This window comes from Pezoporus flaviventris, unplaced genomic scaffold (assembly GCF_033815535.1).
Source record: "Pezoporus flaviventris isolate CSIRO_AGI_PZ_B2104156 unplaced genomic scaffold, CSIRO_AGI_Pfla_v1 ptg000037l, whole genome shotgun sequence".
Lineage (NCBI taxonomy): Eukaryota > Metazoa > Chordata > Aves > Psittaciformes > Psittacidae > Pezoporus > Pezoporus flaviventris.
The window spans coordinates 11,149,207-11,176,917 of record NW_026892585.1 but is presented as its reverse complement, the minus strand read 5'-3'; the positions used below and the strand labels follow the sequence as shown (position 1 = coordinate 11,176,917).

Here is a 27,711-nt window from a genome sequence, read left to right as displayed (position 1 = left end):
TGCTGTGCTCCAACCTCACAAAATCTGATTATGTAAGTGGTCTCATTGATTCCAGAATGTACACTTCATGCAGGTTACATGCTTGAAGGCCTAGTTTATACCCTTCAGCTATAGATAAATGACTATCATATCTTAAAGCCATAATTTAACCGCAGCATAAACATGGCTTTGTTTTCATGACAGTTCATTTCCTCTGTTGCAGTAAATTTAACATATCTGGTTGGGCTTCTTGTAATGCTGTTCAGTACGTTGTCATCTTCTAATTAAGGACCCTTAAAGGTGTGTACAGGTCACCTAGGAGAAAGAAATGCTATAGCGTAACTGCGTGCTGGGGTAACATGATGAGACCATAAGAATAGGTTTGAATCCCAGTATAAGTACTCAGTTATGTTGCCACTTCTCAGTTTCATGCATCATCTTTTTGTGGTCATCCCAAATCACTTTGGTATCATAGGCACCGTGTGTTTAGGTACTTCTGAAAGGATTACTTTACCCGTGTTGTTGTGAGGGAGAGAGGTGAAATTAATTGTTACTTACCAATTTCTCATCCCAAGTATGTGTTCATTCACTCTTTATTCTTTCCTGATGTCTCTGAAAACAGAATAAATACAGTGGAAGTCTGTGGCTGGAAGATGCATTCAGAAAACAAGCCCAGTAATTTTGATCAATTGTTTGTACTATTGGATGGTGCTGGAATCAGGCTGAGGAGCAGAGTTGTGAACGTTTCTCTGAGTAAAGGATTGTGCATGTGGCCATGTGGGACTAAGATCATAAAGGCTTCAAACCACTAGATAAGGCAGATTTTGATGTGATAAAGTCCAGGGACTTGCTACTTAAGCGTGCAATTCATGTTAATGCACCCCGATCCCTGGTAAGTTGCTGATTAATCTAAGTGGGTTATAGCATAGCCCCTCAGTAGCTTTTCTTTAACTGACCCATGGAACAGAATTCAATGTTTCTTTGCATTTAATATATGATCCTAGCAAACTGAAAAGAAGTTGAGCTTTTTTTATCATTGTGGATTTAGATTTTTCTGCTTGTTTTATTAACTGCTGTTCCACACAATACTTGGTCTTAGAAGATAATTAAAGTGATACTCTGTATTTAATTCTCATAGTCCTCTAAAACTGGCTTTTTTTTATTCTTTTTTTTTTTCTTCCTTGAGGTGTATTCCCTTCAGAATTCAAGGCTTTTGAGTTTCTAGGCTTCCCCCATGAAGAGGTAGGTTTGAGCCCAGGATTTGAAGCTGAAAGATGAGCAGAAGAGGGAAGATTGGGAACTGTTGGTAGAACTGTACAAATAGCATTATATACGTAGAAGTTATAGTTTCTCTTTTCTGATAGAGTTTTGTATGCTTTATAGGGAAGATCTGTGTGTATATCCTGGTGCTACAAAGCTGATCCTGTGTCCTAGCAAAGTATTTAGTCTGAGAATATTTAATGATTTTGTTATTTTGACTGCAAAGGTGAATTAATTCTTTGTGTGAATGATTTGATCCTGTGTTGGGAGCTACCGGTCATCTTTTACTAACAATTCAATAGATAGGCATGTGAGTGCATTACTTTACTCTCTCTTGGAAGCAAGCAAATATTTTGAGATAGTAATTTAATTGGTGTTATTGTGTTCCCTGCAAATATGCCCTATTTGTGAGCGCAGAAACGGTAGCACGTTCTTGTAGAAGAAGGGCTTTTTTCCCAAACCACTGTGGCTGCTATTGCAGTAATGGGATATCAAACAGGCAAAATTGTATGTGTTGTCAATGGCTACAATATAATTTCATTGACTTACAAAGTTTAAAGTGAAGGCATGATGGTAAGCTTATACAAGGTGTCACATTGAAGTAATTGCCCACCAACTTGATTTTTATGGCCAAAGAGAACATTTTAATATGCACACAAATTCTGAGGACACTCTAGCCTGCATCAGAATGTAGAGATCAAAGGATGTGATTAAGCATTCAGGCACTATAGTGCTGAGAAATAAATAACCCAAGTAATGAATGAATTAATCAAATGTAGGTTAAAGTAAATGAGAAAGTTGATTTTAAATCAAGGAATAAGAATTTGGTCTAAAATGCAAACAAGCAGAAAAGGGGAAGGTTTATGTCTCTGGTTTTACGTACCCTAAATGTAGCCATGTTTATTTTTTTCATGTTTGCCTAAGTCTCTTTGCTTATTATGCTTTGCTTATTATTGATTTTGTTATGTCAAGAATAAAGTGCAAAATGGTGAAGCACCGTTTAGGCCTCAAATTCTTTAAGAAAACCAAGTCCTTAGGCAAATTGTGTTAGAAGTGTGAAGCTGTGTGATAGTTAAAAGCATGTTGAATTTGGAACACATTTAATTAGGAATTAATACATTATGACCTACAATGTGGAAAGAAAGATGTGGTACCCAGGTGTTGATGAAGAACTAGTAAGAAGAAGAGTAACCCTGAAGACGGTTTGTAAGGGTAAAAAAAAAACAACAAACGATTGCACTCATTTATCAATGGGAAAGGCATAGAAAATATAAGAAGCATAACATTATTGATCTGCAGGATTTGTAGCATTGAATATACTTAGCAGTTATAACAGCAAGTTTGGCTGTCGGATGATCTCAGCATAGGAGAACCATTTGAAAAACTATTTGGGATTCTTACTCTTAACCTCAGAGCTGCCCATCTTATGGCACATACATCTCCTAATATCTGGGGAAAAAAACATTTTAGTCTGTGAGGCTCAATTCAGGTGAAGCTTTCAGTTTTTTCAACAGATGAGCATTATTGATATTTTATTAAACGTATACAGCAGATAAAAGGAAATCTGAGGGGTCCACCCCTAGAAGGCATGTTGTGAGAAAAGTTATGTGCCATACTTGTCAACAGAGTTCAAGTATGCTATGGCAAACTAAGGACATTGAAGAGCATCCATAAGAGGTGTCTTATTAAGCACATAACATATAAAACCAAGGCTGAGCTGTCCTCAGTCTGGATTTGTGTTTTGGAAGCCTTCAGTTGTGTTTAGTAAGAAGAATTCAAGGCAGACCTCACTTGCTTCAAGCTGACAGAGAACAATTTGATACTGAAATGAAGATTATCCAGCAGTTTGTAATATTCTGGACAAATCGTGACTTGCCTCATGTGGTTTTCTTGTTTAAGTATTATACCCTTATTTATAAAGGATTTTTGAAAGGTTCACAAAAAAATACATACCCAATTTCTAAAGTGGTCTAGGTTGTGACTGTGTATTGTATTATAGTTTGTAGTTGCTTTTAAAAGTGGCACTCAAACCAAGAGTTGGATGAAAGTGCAGTTAAATTAGAACTACTTCAAACATCTTCACCAAAAAACCTTTCCAATAGGAAAGGTTGCTTCATTGCACTAAAAGTGTTATGTCCCTGTTTCAACACGTTCTTACCAAGGTCTTAGTTAATTGATGTCTTAAGAATTTCTGGTGAGAGGTTGGGAAGATCCATCCTGAAACAGAAAGCGACTTTCCTGATAGAGTCAAATCCATGGCTGGCTGCTGACAGGTCTTGATTTGGGTTTTCCTAGACCAAATGCAAGTGATAAAATTAACTGCTGAGCTTGGTTACTGTTTAACCCATGCTCTGATTTTCAAAAAATCAAGTTAATGGTTTCTTTGGTTCACAACTTGCAAAGCCTGCCATGTTATGTAAAATCAAGTTTTTGTTTAACAAGAGGAAAACCTCTTTCAGTTGCTGTTGAGTCCCTTCTGTGCTTCCTAGTCAAGTTCCTCTTACATGATCAACATTCAGAAGTGATTATAAATTTGGTTTTGGTGTGGTTCTGGATGTGCTGGTTTCTAAAAGCAATTTTAGCTGGATTCTGGCTTTATTTTTTTTTGCCAAAGTAGCTTCTGGTGTGTGCATGGTAGATAAAGCCTGACAACTGAAAACACAGGGAAAATGTATATAATACCATATTCTGATTAGGCCAAATTAATATCATTTGAATGCCTCGTGGTAGAAATCCTTATGAGGCATCTTTCACCTAGGAAAAACTGAGAGAATCCCATTGACTGTTTGACTGCATTTCTTAGTTCCAAAGAGGCCATTGATGGCCTGTTCTTCCTCATGGAGAACTGAAGGATTATGTTGATAATGGGATGCTGTAAGTTCTAAAAGGACCTTTCAAACATAGGTAGCAAGATTGTGTTTAAAGAGAAGCTTTGTGTTTAAGGAACTTTCAAAATCAAAATTGTTCAAATATTTGTTAAAGGGGGAAGTTATGGAACTGGCAGGTTTGTAAAGACTTGGCATCAACTGCAATGATTTGGCGAACAGGATTGTGTCTCCTTTAGGTGGTCAGTGTGGAGAATAAATCAACCCAATGTGAAATAATTTAGGGGGTGAATAAAAACTTTTTGGTTTTATAACAAAGATCCTTTAGACAGCTCCAACATATTTATCACGCTAGGGTAGAATGGCATTTTTTCCCCCTAAGAGTGGTGAATAGCTTTATAAAGATTGTTTTGTTGTTGGTTTTTTTTCTTAATGGAAGACAATTTCTTCCTTTCTGTAATGGATTTTTTCAACTTTTATGGTAAGTTGGCCCCACAGTATACAAATTTTAAATAATCCTAGTTATTCTTCCAGGCTTATAATTTTCTAGATGGTTTCTTATGTTGGACATGTCTCCCTGCAGAATAAAACTGACAGAGCAGTGGGGATCATCCACTGCTCCTATAAAGAAAATGCATCGAAGTCCTACTCCTCATAGGAATCATCTCATTTCAGATTTAATTGCTCTCCTATGTCATCCCCTTTTGGGAGACCAGATGGCAGAAGAGTAGGATATCTCTTGAGTTGCTGATCCCACATAAATGATTGCATAAAATGAGTGGAAAATTCTCTTGAAGGCTTATTTCACCATATTGGGTCCCAGTCAAAAAGGGTTCCTACATGTTCCACCTTTGTCCTGTCATGATGTATAGGGCCTGATTGTCTGGCTTCTTAAAAACGGGGTTGTTTTTTGTGTGGCTGCAAGAATCTTTAACTAGAAGGCTGCTTTCTTTCATGACTCTCAAGATGTATTATTTCTCCTGGTGGCTGTTCATTGTTTATCTAAAATGTGTTTTGAGGAGCATGGTACCTTCCCAGCATAGTAGCTTCTCTGGCCCTTGACCTCTGTACGCATACAGACTTTTGCTGCATGTCCACTGATGGACAAACTCCTATCCAGTAATCCAGACTGTCATTTAAATGGGGAATCATTATAATCAGGCCAAGGCCAAAGTTACAACTCTTGTTATCCTAATAAGTAAGTTTTATATAGTTTCACCCCGTACATGGTAGAAAGCTCCAAAGACAAAACGGATTGCAAGAAGAGCAGAATGATTCTTATCAGGTTCATAGTTGTATCAGAATCATTTAAGTCAATTCCAATAGTGTTTGGAGTATAGCTTCTATGCTGTGTGTACTTTGGCATTACTGATTCCCACGTGTCATGTGGATTGCAGAAAACACAAACTCTGGATTCATACATGCAAGTCTCTTCTCCAGCCAGTGCCAGCACAGCCATTTCTGAACCTGAGATGCAGCAGGCTCCTGCAACAACATAGTTCCTCACTTTTTCTATGGTGAAACCAACATCTTTCGTCTCTTTCCTGTTCGAAGCACACAATGAGTCTGCTGGGGGTATGTTTAGAACAATGAACCCCAGCTGATTATAAAATAAATGGCAACCTAGCTATTTATGGCTGTGCAGCTGCTGCGTGCATATTCCCAACCTGTATTTCCCAACCTGAGACCTCTAGTCAGCATGTTGCAGAGTGACCCAACCAGCAAATTGACTAGAACTTCTCTTGTGAACTGTTCAGTTTGCTCCCAGTAGGCATGAGGAATATGTAAAACATTTTCATTAGGGAAAATAGGGAGGAGGATAGGGATAGATGGGAGATATATTTAGTGAGACGTTTTTATGATTTGAAAGTGCATTGTAGTATCTTAATCTCAGGACACAACAATTCAAGGATATTGCCACATAATGCTTATTTGTTTTTGGTTTAAAAACCACAATGTTTCACTGAACTGTAAGATTCCCAAGAATCCCAGCCTGGTTTGGTTTGGAAGGGACGTTAAAGCGCATCCAGTTCCAACCCCCTGCCACGGGCAGGGACACCTTCCACTAGAGCAGGTTGCTCCAAGCCCTGTCTAACCTGGCCTTGACCACTGCCGGGGATGGGGCAGCCACAGCTTCTCTGGGCACCCTGTGCCAGCATCTCAGCACCCTCACAGGGAAGAATTTCTGCCTAATGTTTAATCTAAATCTCCCCTCTTATAGCTTAAAGCCATTAGCTTTAAGCCCCCTTTAGTGACTCCACTAAGGTCACTACGTGCCTTTGTAAAAAGTCCCTTTCCAGATTTCTTGCACTACGGGCAGTGATAGTCTGTCTAATGTTCCAAATTAAATTATTTGAAGCTCAGTATTGTTAGTAATATGAATATAAGCAGGCACCGGTTAGCTAGCTACATTATTGTTTTATCAGAGAACTCTCACTTTTAACTGCAATCTGGAAACTGGATGTAAAGATGAGTATCAGTGGAAAAATACAATGTCCAAAGTCACACTAGTATTGAGGAAACGGAGAAGAAAATAACTATCTTCTCTGCTACAAAGATTTTTCATGAGGAGAATAAATACCATTCTATCCAAAGAAAAGTGGAGACTCTTTGGGGTTCATATTGAATGAGAAGAGCAGGGGATATATCAGCTTTTTGTTTTAAGAGGAAGGAAAAACAATACTGAAGATCTTAAGTTAAATGTAAGTAATATAGGTACAATAAGTAAATATGTAATGCAGTAAATAAAAGAACAAGATCAAAGTAGTGAAGGGAGATTGGTGATCATCCATCAGCAGTCTTGTTTGTTTTGCTTATAGAAACATCCATCTAAGAACGGTGGGTACAGGTAGCTGTGCAGAAAATGAGAAGATTTTTCTCTGTAAGTTTTCCAGGGAAGTGACAGCCAGAAGGTAGCAATAGTCAGAGCCTAGCAGGTGACAAAAGGTTCATTCCTAGTAGTTTGCATGAGCCAGACTATGGATAGATTGGGATGGAAATATCAGCACATTAGTGACAGAGGATAGAACAACATTTAAAGAAGAGAATCAAAGAGGGTTGTCTGTAAGAAATCTTTATTTTAAGGGGAAGAAAATATACTGGATACCTCTAGAAGCAATAAGGTGAAGGAAGAAAGACTAGTTTGTAAGAGGACCAAGGGAGAAGGTAATCCGAAATTTCACTGGTGTTTGACACAAATCCAATCCTTTCCCAGTGGAGTCTATTTAATGTATTCTTCACTCAAAAGCTGTAAGCTGAATTACGTCTTTGGACAGCTTTATACAAGGTTGGGGTAGTGCTTTGTTTTGATTAAAAACTGTAATAAGCTACAGTTTGATTACTTGGTGTAGTCATTAGAATAATGTATTGAACAATGTAAATACATTTAGTGATAGTATAATTTGAGTGTTTACTCTCAAGCATACGTACGGTGTACGTCCCAAACAGAAGCCTGTGTAAGACTAGAGGGGAGGCAGGATTTATTTCATGCTTTGGGGGAAAAAAATAAAAAAAAAAAAGCTTGGAAAATTAGTTTCCAGTGCTTCTAAGCTGGAGAAAGTGCGTGCAAAGTAACTTCAAACTAAGGGCAAAATAAAAAAGCAAACCAAGTATCTTACTTTTTTCTCCTAATTAAAACTTTAAAAAGTCATTAAATGCAGAACAATAATGTTTATAGTACAGTAAGTACAAAATTTAGACCAGTGGCTAAATCTGTGCATGAAGCCTTTATAAAGCCCTATGTCACCCGAGTCCTACATTATGGATAAAATTAGTTCCTTCTCCCATTTTTAGACTTCTGCCTAGGGCTTGTTTCACACAAAACCCGTGTAGTTTCCTTTAAAAGCAGTCTTTGATTATTAAATAGTTTTGCTTAGAAACTGCACCTTTACCCTTAAAGTACAAAGGCAAAGCTTTTAGCACAGTGATAAGTGGTCTCCTGTACTTCATACAGTGCTGCAGATAAGGAAAAGGCAAAGATTTTGCCTTTTAAAAGAGGGTGTATAACCAGAAGTGTAATTTGCGTTTGCAGATCCACATGATCTTGGCTGTTAAATTAAGTCCAGCAGCTTATTTTAAGTCATATGAGGCAGATAGAGCTGAACAGAGGTGTAGCAGGTATTGCAAATGAATTACAGGAGGTAAAGCCACCCTTGAGGGAGGCACACAGCGGGGAGGACCACTCGCTGCACAAAACTGTCAGAGAAATCGTCCAGAAAACAGGCAAGTCTGGAAATACTAGTGATAGTTGGACAAGAAATAGATGACAAGTTATATGAGTATCTGCAAGAGATGGGTGTAAAATTTGTCACTACATGTGTGGTATATACAGTTGTATTTTGAGCAAGGAGACTGTAATTCCTTACTTGTCGCATAACTAGAACTTTACTCTTGTGTTTATGCCAGCTGAAATTCTGCAGCATTATATCCCTTTTATGTACACTTGCCTCTTACTCAAAGCATATAAACCCTTTTTGCAAAGTTCATCTGTCTGGCTTTAAAGTACTCTTAGACTTCAGTTTTTGGGTATGAAAAGCTAAGGCTTCTGGTGTGTCTGTCGGTCCCTGGAAGATCCTGTGTTAGAGTGTAACATGTAGTGTGACCTTTCACACCTTCAGCAAGGCACATGCTGGGTGTCAAGACAACAGACATCCAAGGCAGGGAGGAAAACAGATTCTTGCCTCAATGCACCTCTCCAGTGCCGAGGGCCCTCTTTGGGCTAGACTTGGTATGTGGGCAGAGGAGAAGGTTGTTGATCCTGCAGCTGGTATAGCAACTACTCCTGAGTTGCTTTTAGGGAGGCCATTGGGAAGGACAGGAACAACCCCTCTGGTCAACAAGGGATTTTGCAGACTAGGCTACTTGCTGTGAGCTGGAATTAGAATTTATTATATTTAGTGTAAAAAATAATAGTTTTTAATCATGCATAATTCACTGCAATAATGGCATGACACTTGAGTAGGGAAAGCAACTGAAGGCCTGGAGGCAACCTGAAGTTGAAAGAAATGTCCATTTTTTAAAAGTGTGTTTTTTAAGGAAGCCAACCTTCCTTCAACCCATCATTTAAGTGAGTTATTTAGTCTTTATGTAGACTAGAAATTTAGACAGTATCTTATCCATCTGTTTATAGAGAAAGTTGCTATTCATTCACCACCTGATAGAGCTATCCTAGGGTTAACTACAGGTTCTGGTGCTGTCTGAGGGAGGAGGCAGCAGTCGATGTTATTTCAGTTTTTCTAGTCCTTCCCTCTGTGTTTAATACAGCTTTGCTGTACTAAATTCACTGCTAAGAGTCTGCCCAGCCATGCAAGCGACTATGTTGATGCCTACTATAGTGCAGGACATGGTGACATCTTGCATCAAGGAGTTCCGCAAGTTTTCACTGCTTACTGTTTGGAAAAGTATCTTTTACTATTATTAGCTTTGTGACTTTTCCGTTTCAGTGGAGGCCCCTTTTCTCCTCAGATGAGGTAGGGTGAGTAGTTCCTGATCTATGTTTCCCTCCTGGTGTTTATTATTTTGTATACTTTGATCATGTTTGTTTTTACTCACTTTTTTTCCCGTGCAAACATTCCCAGTCTTTTCGATCTCTTTATCATTCGTCCCACACACCTTTCTGACGTACGTTTCTTACATGGGCTAAACAGAAATGAACAGAGTACTGCAGGTGAGGCCAAATTATTGATGTATGTAGCCAGTAAAATCCTGGCCCCGTTGAAGTTGCCGGGAATTCACTGACATCTAAGGGTGGAGGTTTCTTCCTGCATTATTCCACCTCCCATTTTTCATGTATTCAAAATTTGGCAGCTGAGAATTTAATCTAGAATCGTACCGATGCAGCATCCTCCATTAAAGTCCTGTTACTCCTCAGATTAGTAGTGTAGCTGTGTGGACAGGATTACTTCCTTCCCCAAAATACTTCGAGAAGGGTCAAATTTTGTCCCGATTCATGTTTGTTGCAGAACCACTCTTGGTGTTAGTTTTGAACAGCTGAAACTGAGAGCAGCAGCTCCGGCTTCGGAACAATGCTGCTTGTGTTCACAGTGACCTTTAGCTGGAAAATCTGCTAAAATACATTATTTAGTATATGAAACCAAAGAAACAATTTTTTTCCTCAGTAAATGACTGTCCATAAAGCAATAGGAATAAAAGGCAAAATGAGACAGAGTTTTTCCCCAGCATCTGCAAAAGGAGTCTGTTAACTTGTCTTCTCCCCAGAAACATCTAAGAAACGTTGAGATTGTTGCTGGCTAATAAATACAGTGAATGAAATGTTAATAAATCACCAGCAATTTAGCCTGACAATAACATGGATTGACCACATTGATTAAATTGATTATGTTTCATATGTTTATAATATGTAGACAGAAGCCTAATTTATTTTCTGAAGAGTTCAAGGCAGGTATCACTGGTTTAAAGAGGAGGGGGGAAAAAAAGTCAAAACAATGGAGTAATGTTTGTGGTTGCTATCTGCAATAATCTAATGCTGACAGAGAGCAGTATTTTATTTAGTAATTAACAGTGTAAAGGGGAGAGAAGCTGTCATGTTGGTTCTTAAGCTGGGGAATGTGATGAAAGATGATATCTGCGATCTCATCCTTTCCACTTGTTTAGGATTGTCAGGATGAGAAATGTCAGCATTATGAAAGCTCAGCTCTGCTCTTGATATGATAAAACCCTTCAAAAGCCAGTCTTTCTCTCCCTCTCCCCCCTCCTTTTTCCCCTCTCCCTCTTGCACTTGCTTTTTTTTTATTTATCCTGTTTTGTTAGATGGCAGAAATATAATTCTTTTCTTTCTTCCTATTATAAGCCACCATTTTTGTTTTATTATATGTTTCACAACCCCTAATGCCCCACTGAAAATTACCTTGTTAAATGACAGTGTTTCAAAGCCATGAATCCTTTCCACCATTCCCTCAGAGGTTTGAAACAGTCAACAGACTGTAAAGAATAAATAATAAAAAAGTATTGATTATTTTGATGACTGTGAGATTCAATTAAGTATTAATTTTGCCCTCCAGTGGACCTATCAAGGTATTCAAAAGGGAGGATTCGGCTCAGCTAAATGCGTGCTGAGTGCTTCAGCCTTAAATAGGGAGAAAATGTGTTTACCTACAGTATTTGAAGAGGAGTGCATTGATGCACAGAGTCCAATATTTAAGTGCTGTGCAAATTAAGCCCTGGTGACAGTGACATTGTTTTCAGCGATACGAGTATTGACTAAAGAAGTGCATTTGATGACAGCTTAAACTATTTGTATTGATTAACATTTTCATAGATTATCATGTGTCATATCAAATTCACTTTTCAGACATGAATACATTAAAAAACCCATAGGCAAACATTGACCAATGTGAGGACGGGACAGAGGGAACATGCTAACCAACCTACTTGCTCGCTGGTCACCTGTTCTCTGCATAAGAGCCATTTAGGCATGAACTTTGCAATAAATAGCTGCCAGAGAGCGCAACAAGGTCACTTGTTCCTTCTCATTTTTTTATTTATTTTTTTTAGTTTCCTCTTTTTTTCACGCTGGTTTTGGAGCTGTCATGATATTATGCCTATTAATTTGCAAATGGAATAATAGAGTGTGCTTGGAAATAATGCCTGACCCCCAAATGTCCTCAATGAGCAGAAGATAAAACAGATCCAAACCAGCAAGGAACAAATTTTCAATGTATATACAAGTCTAATGTTTTATGGGGGATATTATGTTGCAAACACAAGAATAATTGCAAACTGTGTGTGTAAGTATTTTCCCTCATTTATCTTCTTTTAAAACATGCATTCTGTGTGATTTTCTTTTTATTTTCAAAAGGAAAAGACTGCGTTTGTGTGTGCTTACGGACTTTGGGAGCATAGTATCCCAAAGGCAGGAATAGTTAAAAGAAATCTGTGTATCTCTGTTGAATGTATGTGATGCAATGCCTGTTTGCTGCTGCATATTTTAATGGAATGCTGGAAACTCTGTATTTGATTCTATTAATGTTGTACAGCTGAGGATGCCTCTTTAAATCACTGTGGAGCGTTCCTCTTCCATGGCTTTGGAGCATACAGGAATTTCTTTCCTTACTACGTTAAGGACAGGGTGAGGTGTAAAAAAAACATACACGCAAAAAAGCACATCCCATAATTAAAGCTGTGTTGGTTATGTTGCTTTTATAGAAGTTTTTCTCCAAAGCATCCTGAATCTCTCACATGCTAGTTGAGCTTTAATAGGGTGGGGAGTAATGGAAAACTCATTGGATCTGTAATAGCTCTTCACTTGACTGCAGCCAGCAATAACAGCAGGAGCAGCCAGAGATAAGAGAGAGAGAGAGTGAGTGTGTGTGTGAGAGGGAGGGAGTGGAACAGAGACTATACGCACACCAAAGCTGCCACTTTTTTTTTCCCCTCACTTTTTTTTTCTCCCCCATCCTAGGATCCAATGATAGCTGGACAAGTCAGTAAGCCCTTGCTGTCACTGCAGAGTGAAATGAATGCAGAGTTGAGAGGTGAGGACAAGGCAGCTACTTCAGACAACGAGCTGAATGAGCCCCTGCTTGCGCCTGTGGAATCAAATGACAGCGAGGACACTCCCAGCAAGCTCTTCGGTAAGTCTGTCTAGGTATTTCATTTCACTGCTACCATGTTGTCCGGAAGAGCAATCTCTCCCTGCTCTCTCCCTCTTTCCCCCCCCCCCCCCCCCCCCCCCCCCTCCGCTTTCCTTGTTCGCTCAATTTTGTTCTAAGTACGAAGGAGTAGCTTGGAGCGTGCGGGCATACAGCCCTCTGCTCCCATTGCAACTGGCTACCAGAATGACAGTGTCAGCCCTGAAAACTTTTGTCAACAATGAACTTATTTTATGCAAGTTGCAGACGTTTTAGGTTCGCTTTTGCATGTAAAAAACACATGCTGATGTGTTTTATGCTTCCAGCTTGTTCTAAGGCTGGATTAAAGTGCAAAGTTATCATTTTATATGGTGAAGATAAAGCTGGCTGAAGAGAGCTGAAACATTCCCATAGAAAACACTCTGTACTGAGTAAACAAAGGCTATGAAGGGTACTGCACATGGAGCTAATGTTTTTGGAATTTAAATTAGAAATGAAATATTTCTCCTGAAGCCTCTGCAAAGAGAAATTACCTTTTGGATTTTGAATTTATTTTTTAGTAGTCTAAATTGTACTAGATAAGTGCAGCCTTTCCCAATCAAAACAAAAGCAGCAAGAGTGGCACTCCAACACAGACATCTGTCATTCAAACGGATGACACCCTGTAAGCCAACTCAAGCAACTCTGATCTCTAATCAGAAAAGGGAGCAGGGCTGTTGAGGCGTGTGCTTGAGTGATAGATGTTGATAGATGTCTGAGCAGCGCTATGTGGTACACAATGACATTTTGGGTTTAGAGGGACTGCTCTCCTGAAGGAGTTCCTTTTAATTATTTCCAGTTGTGGCTTGAGATAAACCTTAATAGAAACAGAGCATTTCCTTATTTTACATGATCCTCTAGGTGGAAGTTAAAGGGAAAAAGGTCTTTTTTAAAGGGAAAAAGGTCTTGCTTAAAGGGAATGCAGCTTTAAGGGACAGAGAGTGAGAGCCCCTTTTCTAAGATTCAAGTTTTAGTTTTGTAGTCTATAAGGAAATCTGTAACAATGTTTAGATTTCAATATTCCAGCTCAGGAAGAGCTGCAAGATCTTTTCTAAACAAAACAATACATGCAATTTTCTTTTAAAGTGGTTAAGAGCATGTTCTTTCTCAAAGATATGGCACAAAAATATTTTATTAAACAATTTCAATGAAGAAATGGAAGAATGGTAATAATTTAAAAATCCTAAAACTTAATTTCTGGACTACAGTAATGACCGTTACTGAATATCGCATCTATTTTTAAGCACCCTCTTAGTAATCTTTGTTTCCATGGGAAGCATGATTTCCATTAGCACTTTAAAGGTTCAAAAAACATAGAATAATTGTTTTAGCTTATTTCACCCAGGAAAGGATTGTAATGTCTAAAATTCAGAGGGCTATTAGTTGTCTGGAGTAGTATGAATATCCTCAGCTGTGTTTTTATGTATTTAATTTGCTCAGATATTCAGGGTGCATCTGTTAAAGACAGCAAGGCAAGTACAAAACAAAAGCCAGACTTTTTAATCTGAGGGCAGTGAAATGTCTGTCTGTTCTTAGGTTGGGCAAGTCTTGTAATAAAAGGGAGGATATTTTTTGAGGCTTTGTCAGTTGGATGCTCCTCCGTGATAGTGAAATATACAGACACTTTTCATTAGAGTTGCCGTGTGGGGTACAGAAATGATGTGCAACAATATCTTGTCTCCTTCTGAACTGCAAATGTTATTTATGTCCCTAAAAGCACTAATGAAAAAGCTACAAATTAATCTATTGTGTTGTTTCTGTTGGTGAGGGTAAGAGGTTTCCTTGTCTGATTCTTACACTGCTAAAAAGAGGTTTCCAAGTAAACAAAAGTACGTGAAATAGTTCAACTGCCTCAGTATGAACTTATGTACCGTTTATCGAGGGTCTGTTACAATTATGATGGATGCTACAGACCTTTGAGCAGCAGCCCTCCTCAAGTTAATTTTAGTAACTTTGAGAACATAAAAGAAAGGACAGTGGGGCTTTTTGATACATTTGAGGATCAAACTGAGCAGATATAAAATCAAGACGATTAGTCTTTATGTCACAGATGAATCTCTTAAGGTAGATTTGCAGTAAACATTGAAAGTAAGTATAATGTTCACAGCTTTGATATTTATTTGATTATTCTGTGGCTGTTTCTTTTTATCATACTACTCATAGCATTAAACAGGAATGCATACTTTGGGGTTTTGCAGTCTCTGAAATGAAATTGTTTGTGGACTTACTGATGTGATGGCACAGAGACGGACTGTTTTCTCCAACTTTCTTTCATGTGATCAGAAATAATAGTTTTCCTTTCACCAATACCATTTAATACATGCTGTGTGAGAATTTGCCCAAAATCTGTTTAGCAGAAGAGGGTGGAGCATTTTAGGGAGTCAAGGGAGGAGACAGGTCCACTGAGAACAAAGTTTTTCTACGCTGCTGCTTTCATGTCTTTTGCAGAAATTGTGAAAATGATGCCCTGATTTAGCTGGGATGGAGGACCAGCATTTGAGTGTCTTGTTGATGTTAGCAGTATTTCACCAGTCTTATTTTCATATAGATGAACAGAGTTGAATGATTATATATGAAGAGCTGCTTTCTCACCATTCTGCCTAGGTTGTCTTGATAGATGGGTTTATTTCTGCAAGGACCGCTTTGCTCACCTCTGCCTTTTCCTAAAATCAACCTCCTTTTTCTGAGAGTTCCTTGGTTTGGTATTTCACTGCGTACCACAGAAACAGTAGGCATTTATTTTCTGTTTGGTAGCAGATAGCCCTAAACCGTAAGAATGGCACCTTTTCAACAGTGGTCCCTGCTACAGATCAGGAAAGGGCAGGAATACACTTAATTGTACTTCTTGTGGCTTGAGAAGATACATAGTAAACGGTGTTTCTCTTCTGGGTGCTTTGCTGTCAGTGATGAAGCAAGTGAAAGCTGCAGCTCCTTGGGTCTCAGAAATACCAGCGCGTGCTGTGTAAATTCCTGATAATCAGAAACACCCCTTGAAACTGGTGCACAAGTGTCTGGGAAAATGCACTTTGGCACTGCAGTGTAGTTGTCACCTGTGAGTGACGGAAGGAACAGCTGTGGTTAGAGGGGTTGTACTTGCTGCTTGTTTGCCTCCTTGCTATCTCCTACTGGTGGTGTTTGGTTTGGATTCTTATGAAGAAAAGGCTGTCCTGTCGCCTGAGGGTTTGCATCTCTAATCCTCCACTGGTACATTTCTGCCAGTGGACTATGTGTGGAATCTGTGTACCTGCATACAGAATTTTGATACTGAAATCATGTAAAACAAGGGAATAAAAAGCATGGTGAAAAATACTTTCTGAAGTGTGAAATGTTGGTAAAGGGCTATTCTGAAACACGCTAGCTCCGAAGTCCACTTGTGAAGTGTGGAGATAGCACAGCTGCAGTGTTGCAGTTAAAGAAATCCTGGTTTGCTGGGCAGAATATGAGGCCAAGATTTGCAAGAGATCTTGTAGTTAATTATTTGTGAAGTGGAATCTCCTGTTTTAATAATATGATGTACTTAAATGGAGAAACTGAGTCTGGCTGTTGGCATTCCTGGTGGTGCCACTTGCAGTTGAACTTGTCTTACTCCGTAATATGTTTCGAAGTAGTAACCCAGGCTCTTACAGAGAAAAGTTGGTGTTTGTTAATGCTGTGTAGTAGCTTCACTTGAATGAATACCCTGGGATCTGATCTGAAGTTAATTAATCCAAGTTGCCATTTTATATGGTGTCTTTAAACAAGATTAGAATAACTTATGAAGTATTGATCTGAAAAAGTCTTAGTAATAAAGAAAAACCCCTCACATTTATCTGTGTAATATTTTAAACTGTTGGGATTCAAAAGTTGGTGCAGGCACCATGGGTATGTCTTGCATAAAGTTCCCTGTACTGTAAAAATCTTAGGAGGGAAGTGGCTAGTCCAAGTAAGAAAAGCCTCTGTGGACTGAGGTCAGCTTTCTGGATTTAGATCCAATCCTTAATTCATCCTTAATTGCAGGTAATTTGTGGCATAATTAATTAGCTGGTGATATAAGAAAAGCTGGGAATGCATTTGCGTGGTAAGGTAATTTTACTGTATTGTTAAAAATTGCTCTTTGAGATTGACCCTGTGGTTCTATGCATCAAACTTGCTGAAATAAAGCAAGCTGTAAGTATATAGTGAATGTAAGACCAAGCCTGTAACTGTGGAGACACAACTGTTCCCCATTTAAGAATTGCAGGACAGCAAGAAATTAACTCTTAATATTTTAGGGTGGTTTGTTTTTTGTTTTTATTTTATATATATATATATGTATGGTTTTTGCTGGCAAGATTTTGTTCTAGCAAAATGAAATCTTAGGTTTCCTGCACTGGATCTGAAGACTGTGGTTTTGTTTGGTTCACTACCAGGTTTTTTTTGCCTTTCTCATCATCCTGTGTGTGTTTGAAGTTTGAAGTGGGGATATGCGAGTTAAATGAATCCGCACACATTTCTGTAAACAAGGGTTTATTTTCAAAGCCCTGCCTTGGCTTTGGGGTTTTGTTTTCTTTTCCCATATTGTTACCCATGTTTCAGAACTGCATGCGTCTTTCTCTGTCAGCGTACCCGTGTATGCTGCAGCAGAACCGGGCAGAAGTTGTTCCTAGCTGACTGTGTTTTGCAGGAAAACCCCTTGTATCCCTCTTTGAGGGAACATACCTTATCCTTTCTTAGTTTTATTTTTTAAATTGGACTTGCCTTGATTAGAATTTATGGCACTGGAGCCATTTCAGTTACAAAGGATAAAGGACAAAATTGTCTTTTACCTCTTGAGACAGTGGTCTCTGCAGGTCAGAGCAGAGGTCATTGCTAGGTTGCTGTGAGGAAGCTTGCGTTATCGTCATTAACAGCATCTAGCCTGTGGGGGGAAGAAAGGCCTTCTGACGAAGAGCTTTCCTTTCATCAGTGTATTTAAGGCTGATTCTCAGTGTTTTGGTTGTATCCTCAAATTTTAAAGGCCTGTAGGAGCTGTGCTCATCAGGAACACTTTGATAAGGTTTGGTAAATTCAGTGACAAAGCAATGCGTGTTTGTTGCTCTTGCTGCATTTTAAAGCACTAGTGGATATTTGTTTGAATAGGGAAGTTCATGGCCCAAATGGTCTCAATATTAAAATCAGAGCCATCTTTTAGAGGCAGCAAACATTTGAAAGGTTTAACCTGCATATAAAAATTCTTGCCTGTTCATATAATCTTATTCAGTAATTTCCACAATGTGGAGCCTTTGTTCCGAGACACTATCGGTTATCCATGCCATCGTAAGGGGCTGTAGCACTGATCCTGCTACTGCTTGAATGCGTGATACTTTTATTAGAGTAAGTAATCTGTGGATTAGGAGCACTATTTCATTACAAAGACTGTGTCAATGAGAAACATTAATGGATGGCATGTTTACAGAACCAGATAATTATATAGGCCTGTAAATCTATTTTCGAAAATGTAGTGGTGTCTTGCTCAAGTAACAAACAAGTTCTGAAAGAATCTGAAGATCTGGCTATGTGAATGAAGGATATATTTGACATGAGGATTTTTAAGTAAGTGTTTGCAAACACTTAGGGACTTGAATAACTACTCTGAATAATCTTATTGTTTGACTCCTTGGCAGAGTCCTTAATGTAGTCAGCGGGGGATGCATTTGTGAATGGGGAATAAATGCCCATTAAGGCCTAAAAAGATGTTATGACTATTTAAACACAAAGCACAGTGCAATGGTAAGACAGAAAATCCATCCCTGGCTCAGCATTCCTGCTGTGCTTAGGTATTGCAGGTAGCTCAGGCAGTGGTGGTACTGATGGTAGTACATATATTCCAACTCTAAGGAGAGTAAAATCTGCCTCCTTTAACCTTTGGTGAAAGCAATATTGGGCTGATGAAGGGCAAATATTGCAGCCCCACTTATGAAGTCCCTTGCTGGTATGGAAATAAAGGACCCTCTTGTGGCTGTCTCTGAACTGTGGCAGAGACAGCCTATTTTAAAATAGGCAAACAAACAACAAAAGCTGTTTTGAATGAGGAGGAAGTTAATTGTGAGTTTTGTTGTTTTGTTTTCTTTTTTTAAAGACAATTGTTTGTTCCCATGAATTTCTAATTACGACTTTGCTAAATTCTTTTGAGCTAAGTGAATGTTGTATGTTTCTTAAATGATTTTTCTTTATGTGGATGCAGAACAACTAACAGAGGGAAGGAAGAAAGAGTGAGATCCGAAGATGTAATTGGTGTGACTGAATGACAAATAGTTCATTTTTAATTAATCTTGCTTCTGCCTGTCTTTGAAGCGATCAAAATACCAACAAACTTGTTTAAGAGCGATGTTAGTGGCTGCCTGTTTCAAAGGGACTTGCTGGCTACTAGACAGTAAACAGGTAATTTGTGAAAGAACTGTTACTTTCTTTGATTGAGATCCTTGCCAGTTTGTGTTTTGAGATTAATAATAGATCAGACACTTGCACATTAAAAAGCAAGCAAACATAGAAAAGAGAAGGAAGGAGAATTGGGTGTTTCTATTGGACTTTACACAATTAAGCAAGTCCTCCATGGAAATGTGAGGGTGAGGCAGATGGAGGTGAAGTTACGTTTGCCCAAATGTGCACATGGCACCACTTAACACCTCTCTTGATTTCCTTATGCTAAACAAAGAGATAGCAAGTGCTTATACCAAGCTGGCCCCCTGTCAGGGGGCAATATGTGTAAAGTTTCCTGCTGTCAGGTTAATAAATTTTTTAAAAATATCCAAAGGCAGAGGTAGCTGTAGGAAGCTCATAGTAACAGTTGCCATTCTCCTGTGGATCGTTTTTCTCTTTAATATCCGATGTAGCGCTTGGTTTTCCTTGTTGTGTTGTCTTCCTGGGTTTTGTTCTTTCTGGCATTTGTGGGTGGTTCTTTGTTTTAATTCTCTTTCCTTGCTAAACTGCCGTTTCTGTTGCATCCATCACCTGTGGCCCCTTTATTTGGAGAGAGAAGGTCAGAGGATGGGTGAATCAGTTTTGTGGCTTTTTATGCTTTCATTTAATTGCATATTCAGTGTAATAATTTTTTTTCCATTAATGGTTTATTTTCTGACTCGTTACATGACTACCACTAGCACTACCACAATAACATTATTTTGCTTGTTACAGAATCATTTCTGATGAGCTCAGTAGTAGCAGTTACATTAAAATGACAACTAAATGAGGAAATTAATGCTGAACAGGGGCAAAAGCAGAATAAAATTAAATGTGTCATAATTTCTGGGTTTCACCAGGAACATTATTTTGTCATGGAAATGGTTTGATATTTGTTAGCGTAAAGTCTCATTTCTCTTTCTCCGCCATATAAAAATCAAAATCAATATCAGTATGAAACAAAGGAAGATTTGTGTTGTGACACGTCCTCTTTTATGTTGTGATACTGCTTTGATTCTCTGGGAAGCAGGACTAAGCCCTTTTACTTTGAAAGCAGAGGTCATCTAGAGAAGAATAGTACCTCATCCTGCCTGGCGAAAGAAACCCTGCTGTTTTCAGACACAATGAAATTGGCTTCATTCTCTAGATAGTCCAGGGATATTTACATGTACCAAATCAACCCACACCCCTGCCACTCTAAAAAGTGTTTAACACTAAACTACTGCTTGTCTATTCCTAAAACTAGCTTGGATTTCTCTTTTTATTTTAGTAAATGCAAGAAGAGTTGTTGGATGAGCAGGAGCTTTGTTTTTCTTGTTGGTTGTCCTTTCTTTTCAGAAGGGTAAATGATAATTGCTGAGGAGTTTGAAGTTGACTTAAGGAAAATGCTATGTATCAGAAAATAAAGCAGTCATGGTACTTGGAAGTGATTGCGAAAGTTAAATGTACATTTTGTATATATTATCAACCAGTGTGACTGGAATATGATATAAATTATGTTATTGCAATTAGAAGTCCTGAAACAATTCTTAGAAGATTAAATTTTTGTGCAAAAAAAAAAAGGTTTTCTTATATTAAGAGCAGTATTCGCTACAGAAGTGTACCAATTGGTTACTTCTTTAAAAACTAGCATTGAGTTGTTTCCCTCTCTTCTGCTGCTTGCTGGTGTGTGCACACAGCTGGAAATGAAACAGCTGTGCATGGGCAGTTGTTGCTCAGATCTACTGAAATGCATTTTGCTTCTTGTCTTTTGAGGTCTGCTTTAGGTTTCCTTGCTTTGGTTGAAGCTTGGTGTTTGGAGGTGGGTTCTTCCTCAGAGAGGATGATCTAAAATCTGTGTTTAATCAAGAAGCCAGAATTGCTTCTCAGTTAATATACCTTAAGGCATACTTTAATATGCCGTACAACTAAGTATGTGTAATTATTTCTTGAGATAGCACAGTATTAACTGGAAAAGAAGAAAGATGATTTGAATTCAGTCTAATCTCTTGAGCATATACAGTATGGGGCAGTATTTCTGTTTTCTTTTGCATACTATTAGGATTTATTCATGTGATGTAGAGGTGTCATGTTAGCTCAGTGATTTGAATAAACATGAGGCTGGAATCTGACAGGTCTCAGGTGACTGTCCATCATGTATGTAGGAAGACCATAGATTTCAACAGCATTTGTCCTGTCAGTACTTGCATGCCAGTCTGTGGCCGCCACCTCACTGACATGGTCACTGCTCTACAGCTTCCCATGTTTTGGAGTTAAAATCAGCTAAGCAAACATGCTGACAGGAAGGAGTAACCACTTTATAATTTTGCTGCCTTCATATTTAAAAAAGATGAATTATTGAACCAGTCCCAGGGTTACTGGGGATTTGTTATGCTGTGCAGGTATGCATATGTATTGCAAAGGCTCTACAACTCCACCTCTGCTGCTTTGCCATGGGGAAATAGGTAGTGGCTGTGGCAGGGGAAACATCTGACCTGGTGTAGGCACAGATGATGTGCTGGTGTTGGAACCTGTGTAAGCCTTCCAATAAAGGCAGAGAAGTTCTTAGGGGAGGTTTCTGGGACAGGTAGGATGGATTATCATGATTAGGCATTCAAAATAATTAAGCACTATAAATGGTAGTTACTACTGAAACAAAAATCAGCAGTGATTAAAATGGGGGAGGGGATTAGATAGGCACAGATGAGCTCAAAGGTGACTGTAAATGTACAGGCTGGATATTTCTCCTCCTTTCTTATGCTTCCTTGTCTGAAATCATAAATATTTGGGACTGCAAGACACAAATCTCTCTGAAGGGAAAATGAAATTTACAACTGGAAGAAAGAAAAAAAAATAAGAGTATTTTAAAAATATTTTTTTCTATTTATTGAAAATACTCTATTTCATAAGTACGGTAATTGTAATTATAACATCCAGCAAGAGAAGCTTCTGCATAAGTCATTTGAGTTGTGTGTATGTCCCGTTCCCCCCCCCCGATATGAAGAGTGCAGAGGGAACTCTTGTGTGTCTCTGTTGCTGATGGGTTTGATGCATTGCTTTCAGAGTCTCCTGATTTTAACGGCATGGATACAGCACAGTGAACCTTCTCATAACACTTGCTGACAGGAGAAAAAAAAATCTTTCAATCAGCTGGTCCTGCTCCCTCTCCCCCAGCCCCCACATCCCTCTGCTTTTATGAGGCAATGAATAAGAGCAGGACCAGATGATGCAGAGGGTTACTCAGATGAGATGTCCTACTCAATGAGCAACTTTGGATTCGCGGGACACCGGCTTGTGACCCTGGGCCTTCAAGGGATTGAGTTTGGGGGCTGAGCCTTTCTCTCGCACCAATCTCTCATCTGTGTGCAATGATGGCTTCTGTGTTTTGAACAGCAGTTTACATGTTTCAGGCTTGAATGTGGCAGCAGACCCCTGTGATGTGTCACAACACATGGTGTGTCCTCCTAGCGCTGGCAATGGGGCTGTCCTGGGAGGGAGGTGGAGGGGAGGTTTTGGTTTATACTCTGAAAACTCAGGAGCAGAACATTCATGTTTATTAGGAGGATCAGAATCGGGTCTTTTCTTGCAAAGATTTCTTTTAAAAATTATAAAGAAATTAAATCTCCAGACTCTAGTCAGGTTTTTGATTATTTATTTTTAATAACCCATTCTTCTGGTTTTGTAGTTTCTTCTCTGTGGGTTCCTGTAACTGCTGTATCTGACACCAGGTTAAAACACTTTAAAAAAAAAGAAATGGTTTCCCTAAAAGACAGCTTACTGCTGACTGTTTTATTTTGTTTATATCTGATATTTCTTGTGGTATTCAGATGGTTGTAATAGACTAGCACAAGAGCTGCATGTCTTGTCATCTGTACTGTATCAATACGTTTTTATAATGATACAATAACCTGAACCCTGTAACAGTTTATGATCCATTTGAGAATTCTTATGGATTCTCAGAGTGACGGAGACCTGAAAAAAGAACTTGACTGCTTTAGCACAACTGGTGCTGTGACAGGAAAAACTAGTGTGCCTGTGATTTAGTTGCTAAGGAATCATATTGATCTGATTTGTCATTAAACTTTTAAGTTTGAGGGGAAAAGGAAAAAGTCGGCTGCTTGAAGGTGGAAAAAACAGTGATGTGATTGCAAGAGTCTGCAATACAGGTAAACTGTGCTGTACTACTCCTGATATTGATTTGTTATGATTAATAAATATGATTTTATGCATTACGTACGTAGTGTATCTATAATAGTGCTTGCTTTTTTTTTTTTAGAGTAGAAGAAAATTGCTTCTTGCTCTTTATTTTTCATTGACTACTTTTAGTCAACGATAAATAATGAACTTTAACAGCAGTCTGAATGCTGGAGACAGGACTTTAAAACAGAAAGGCAGCGGTAACAAATAACTAAACAGCAAACTCCATGCACGCAGCCATCTTAACATTTGTAATAGCGCTAATTGCCTACTGCTTTTTAAAATATGATTCTACATGAGCTCTCAAAACCCATAAAAGCTTGGTATGTAAAGTAAATTATTTGTCACTAGCTGACGACCTGCCATATTTATTGTCAGGAGAAATGGACATTAGTTGGAAAAGCAGTTGTTAAAGGCCAAACAATTTTTAAAGATGGCAAAGATGTGCAAGGGCTTTCCTTTTTCTAACAATGAGCCACCCCTTCAGACATCAAAAGACAAGATAATAAGACACTTCAAGCACAATTCAAGATTATATTCAACATCTAAAGGCTCATCTCTTGTCAGTTTGCATTTACTCTCCCAGGGATGTGACGCTTCTATCATCATTCTGTCAAGAGGAGTCTGGCAGAAGCGATGAGGGCCCCTCATTTCACACACTTAGTGTTTTTTATCAAATAGCCCACACTCATTCTGATTCAGCCAAAATGGGGGGGTAATTTGAAGAAGGTCATGCACAAGTACAAAAATCTTGTGCTGATTTGTGTGATTAGAAGGCATTAAAATTGTTAGTTCTGAGATGTTTTGTCAGTTTATTTAGTAATACACTGTTGAAACATTAAAAATATTTTTAAAGAAAAAAAGCAACTTTGCTTAAAACAGCACACACTTTATTATTTAGCAAATATTTTGAACAGTTCACTGTTCCAAATGGTGTTGTCTTAATATAACCTTAAAATGCATTCACCCCCCCTTTTCCCATTTGCAGGTGGGATGGTCAGGAGTTCCAGGGGTAAATCTTGGACTCGTCAGGATTTCCCTCACTGGTCATTTCATCCTTGGACGTTTTGTTTGGGTAAAGATTTAAGAGGCTGGATTCAGCATAATATCAATATAAAAGGAATAATTTCAACAGCTTATGTAGGGATACCTAACTACAGACTAAAATAGTACAGCACCAGTAGGCTTATCTAGAGATGGCTCTTAAATGTAGATGTAAATCTAGTGATATATTTTAAATGATACATCACAGGAGTTCTTTGAATTTCCATGTGTGTTTTGAGCCCTATTTGTATCCCATTTAGTTTTGTGTGGGCAGCTGTTTGGAGCATCTTCTTTCGGAAATCCAAGTTGTGATAATGTGTGCTGCCTGAGAACATATTTCCAGTTTCTTCCCTCTCCTTTCTACTCTGCAAACATGAACAGCACATTTCGTGCCAGAATACAAGGTAACTTCTTCAGAGAATGGAGGGGTGGTAGTTCTGTGTTTTGGAGACTCGTAAAGGAAGGAAGACAATGACGTGATGGCCAAAGGAGTTCTTTTGGTGAGCGTTTTCACAGCGCTTAGGATAGTGATGAAAGCACTAATTACTAGAGATGGCATTTGCAAAGCAATTTATTAATCCTAGTAAAATTTGGTGTGACAGTGTTCTCAAGTAAAACATAACATCTGTAAAGCAGTGGTCACCATTTGCAAGCCTGTATCAGTAACCAGCTTTTGAGCATGTACTCCCTATATATTTATAAATGATATATATATCTGCTGTAGTAATATGTACACCGTAAAGCATACACAGAAAATAGATATTACAGGATGAGATGAAGAGGAAATAAACACAATTTTAAAAATAGCTTTAACTTTATTGGGGTACAAAATAATTTATTTCTGCACCCCAATGGGTTGTTTTGCACACCCTATGTTGGAAAACACTGTTGCAGCGGACCAAGAACTTAAATGATAATAAGGAAACTGCCTGTCAAGCCATCCTTTACTCAAAACCCTAACTGAAATAGGTGGGCCATAAGCTGTATTTATTTTCCCATCGCTGTCGTAAAAGAATTGAGTGTGGGTCCCCCAAAGATGAGGGAGAGCAGAGTTTAGATCTCATCAATTCCAGCTGCCTAAGTCAAGTCCCAAGAAAGGTACTGGATCTGTTTAAAATGTGCAGTCACTTTGCTTGTGCAGGCTTCTAGCTTTTCAGGAAAGAAAATAAGACTGGTGCTTTAGGAAGCCTTTTTTGGCATCTCTATTGGAAGTCATGAATGAAACTTCTGAGGATTTCTTTCATAGTACATATTATTTTAATGTCAGCTGGATCTTGCCACCTCTTGTCTTGGCATTACACCCCTCTTTTTGCTAACAAGGAGTATGAGGATCTGACAGGGAGAGGTACAGAAAGGTGGGATGGAGTAAAACTTTTCCTCATTTCTGACGACTTTGATTTAAGCAACAAAAATAAAGACTGGATTGCGTTACGAGTGTATCGGTACATGAGACAGGCTTTAGTATACAGCCTATACAGGGACCATGTAACATGGGGGGGCAGACATCTTCATCTCCCATTGAAACCAAAGGGATATGAGGCTGTTTAACCCCTCTTAAAAAGGAGCCACTGCTGAGAGACTCAGCTGGAGTCAGCTCTGAATTTTGAATCGCAAATTTATCAGCTCAAATAGGAACAGCTGTGAAGGTATGTGCATTTGGCCTCATAGGAAAAAACTTCCCTGCTCTGTGGCTTGACTTGGCACAACACAGAAGAAAAGGTAACCTGCAATCATGGTGCATTCCAAAGGGTTTCACTGGTCAAGAAACTGCAAGGGATTTGGGGAGCTGTGAACAAAGTGTCAAAAAGACAGATGGGATCGCTGACTGACCTGCTGGTAAGATACACTAACAACTTCCACCTCAGTGGTAGGGTATTTATGCTACAGTGCAGAGTGACTTCTCAAAGGAATTTGCTCTCCTACGCATGTAAATGCCTTTGTGTGTATAATATATCAATGTAGTGTGCAGTATTTCTAGGGAACCTATAAGGAGAAGTGAGTGTGCATTTAAACAGCTGCAGATGTTTAAACTGCCAGACTGTTACGTCCAGAATAAACAGCATTTTTTGCTCTCGCTGAAAAGGTTTTCCTGCTTTATTCATAAGGCCTATCTATATTCAGATATTGGTCTGCTCTCTGCTGAATTATTCTGGAGGAGAACTTATAGCTGTTTCCACATCAGTGTGATTCTGTGTGCATCCACTTCTGCTCCACACTGGAGAGCCAGCATCCTCCAAGACTGAGTGGGGAGACAGGGAGATGCTGCTTCTGCAAAATTCATGTTGTCAAAATTTTAAGAAGTGACAAAGATCAAAAGGCAAATATAACCAAAATTTGCACCATGAATGTAGTTGTGCAAGATCCCTAGGACCACTGGAGAGTGAAAGTGGTCTTTCTAAAAGACTTGTATTCTGAACAGGATTTGGTTTCTGATAGGACAGGATTTACTTGCTAAGCTTTTACCAGGTCTGTGGGCTAGTTTAGGCCTGTTTCATTATCATGTCTTTCAGTATGAGTTTATGGGCTCATATAGACGCTGGTTGCTGTGTGTGTGTATCGCTGTCTTGGGGAAGTTGCTCCCCTATACTTATATTTACTAAAGATCAGGTCTGAAATCCCATGGTGCATGGGGAGGGAGGAGAAGAGTGACTGTGAAGCCACGGGACCATCAGCATAAGTTTAGCAATGCTTGAATCTGCCCTAGCTTGCTTGTGTTTCTTACTCAGTCCCTTGGTGCCCTAGGAGACTTCTTCACGTGTGCTTGGGGATGTTGTCCTGGTAGTTTTCTTCTCAAGCATGAATGTGTAGAAAACAACACTAGTAACAAGTACTGTTATAGGTCTGTAAATTCTTTTCCATCTGCTCTTGGACCTGACTGTGGAAGTTGTAGGGATATGTGCAGGGAAGCTAATGCAGATACTCACTGCTGACAAACCGAGCATCCCTGTGTTGAGCAGCAACTCTGCTTAAAAGTACTTAAGCTGTAGCTATTGTGCAGTCCATTGGAAGTATTCACAGTAGGATCCAGGAAATGAAAATTAATTCCCATAGATGAAGATAGAGAAGCTACTGTGTTTAAGGCATTACAGATGTATTTTTATTTTCCTACCTGTGCTCCTAAAAGTAACAAGGATGGGGAGTAGATTCTGCTAACAATTACATTGATTTGCTCTGTGCTGTGCAGCCAGCTGCTACCCAAACCACTCTCTAAGCTGTTCTGGCAAGAATTACCTGGTGCTTTCAAGAGAGCATTGTGCAATAGGCCAAGTTCACATGTAAAGTTGTGAGGAGGAGGACTACAGTTGGTGGGCACAAATATAGTGTTTCTAAAGCTTAAATATTTTGTAAAATTCCAAATCAAACTGAGAAAGCTGGAGTGGCAAATGTGACATTGGCTGTGCCTT

General features: G+C 38.9%; 1 protein-coding gene across 5 annotated transcripts in view; it reads left to right on the top strand.

Annotated features, from left to right (window-relative positions):
- Positions 1 to 27,711, top strand: part of POU6F2 (POU class 6 homeobox 2) — a 303,185-nt gene that overhangs the window by 40,352 nt on the left and 235,122 nt on the right. For all 5 annotated transcript variants that reach the window (XR_009745363.1, XM_061464688.1, XM_061464687.1 and 2 more), the window contains exon 2: positions 12,484 to 12,655. Coding sequence is in view for 4 of the 5 variants with exons in the window: in XM_061464688.1 (XP_061320672.1) it covers positions 12,484 to 12,655 (172 nt within the window). In the remaining variant the exon portion in view is untranslated. The remainder of the gene's footprint in view (positions 1 to 12,483; positions 12,656 to 27,711) is intronic.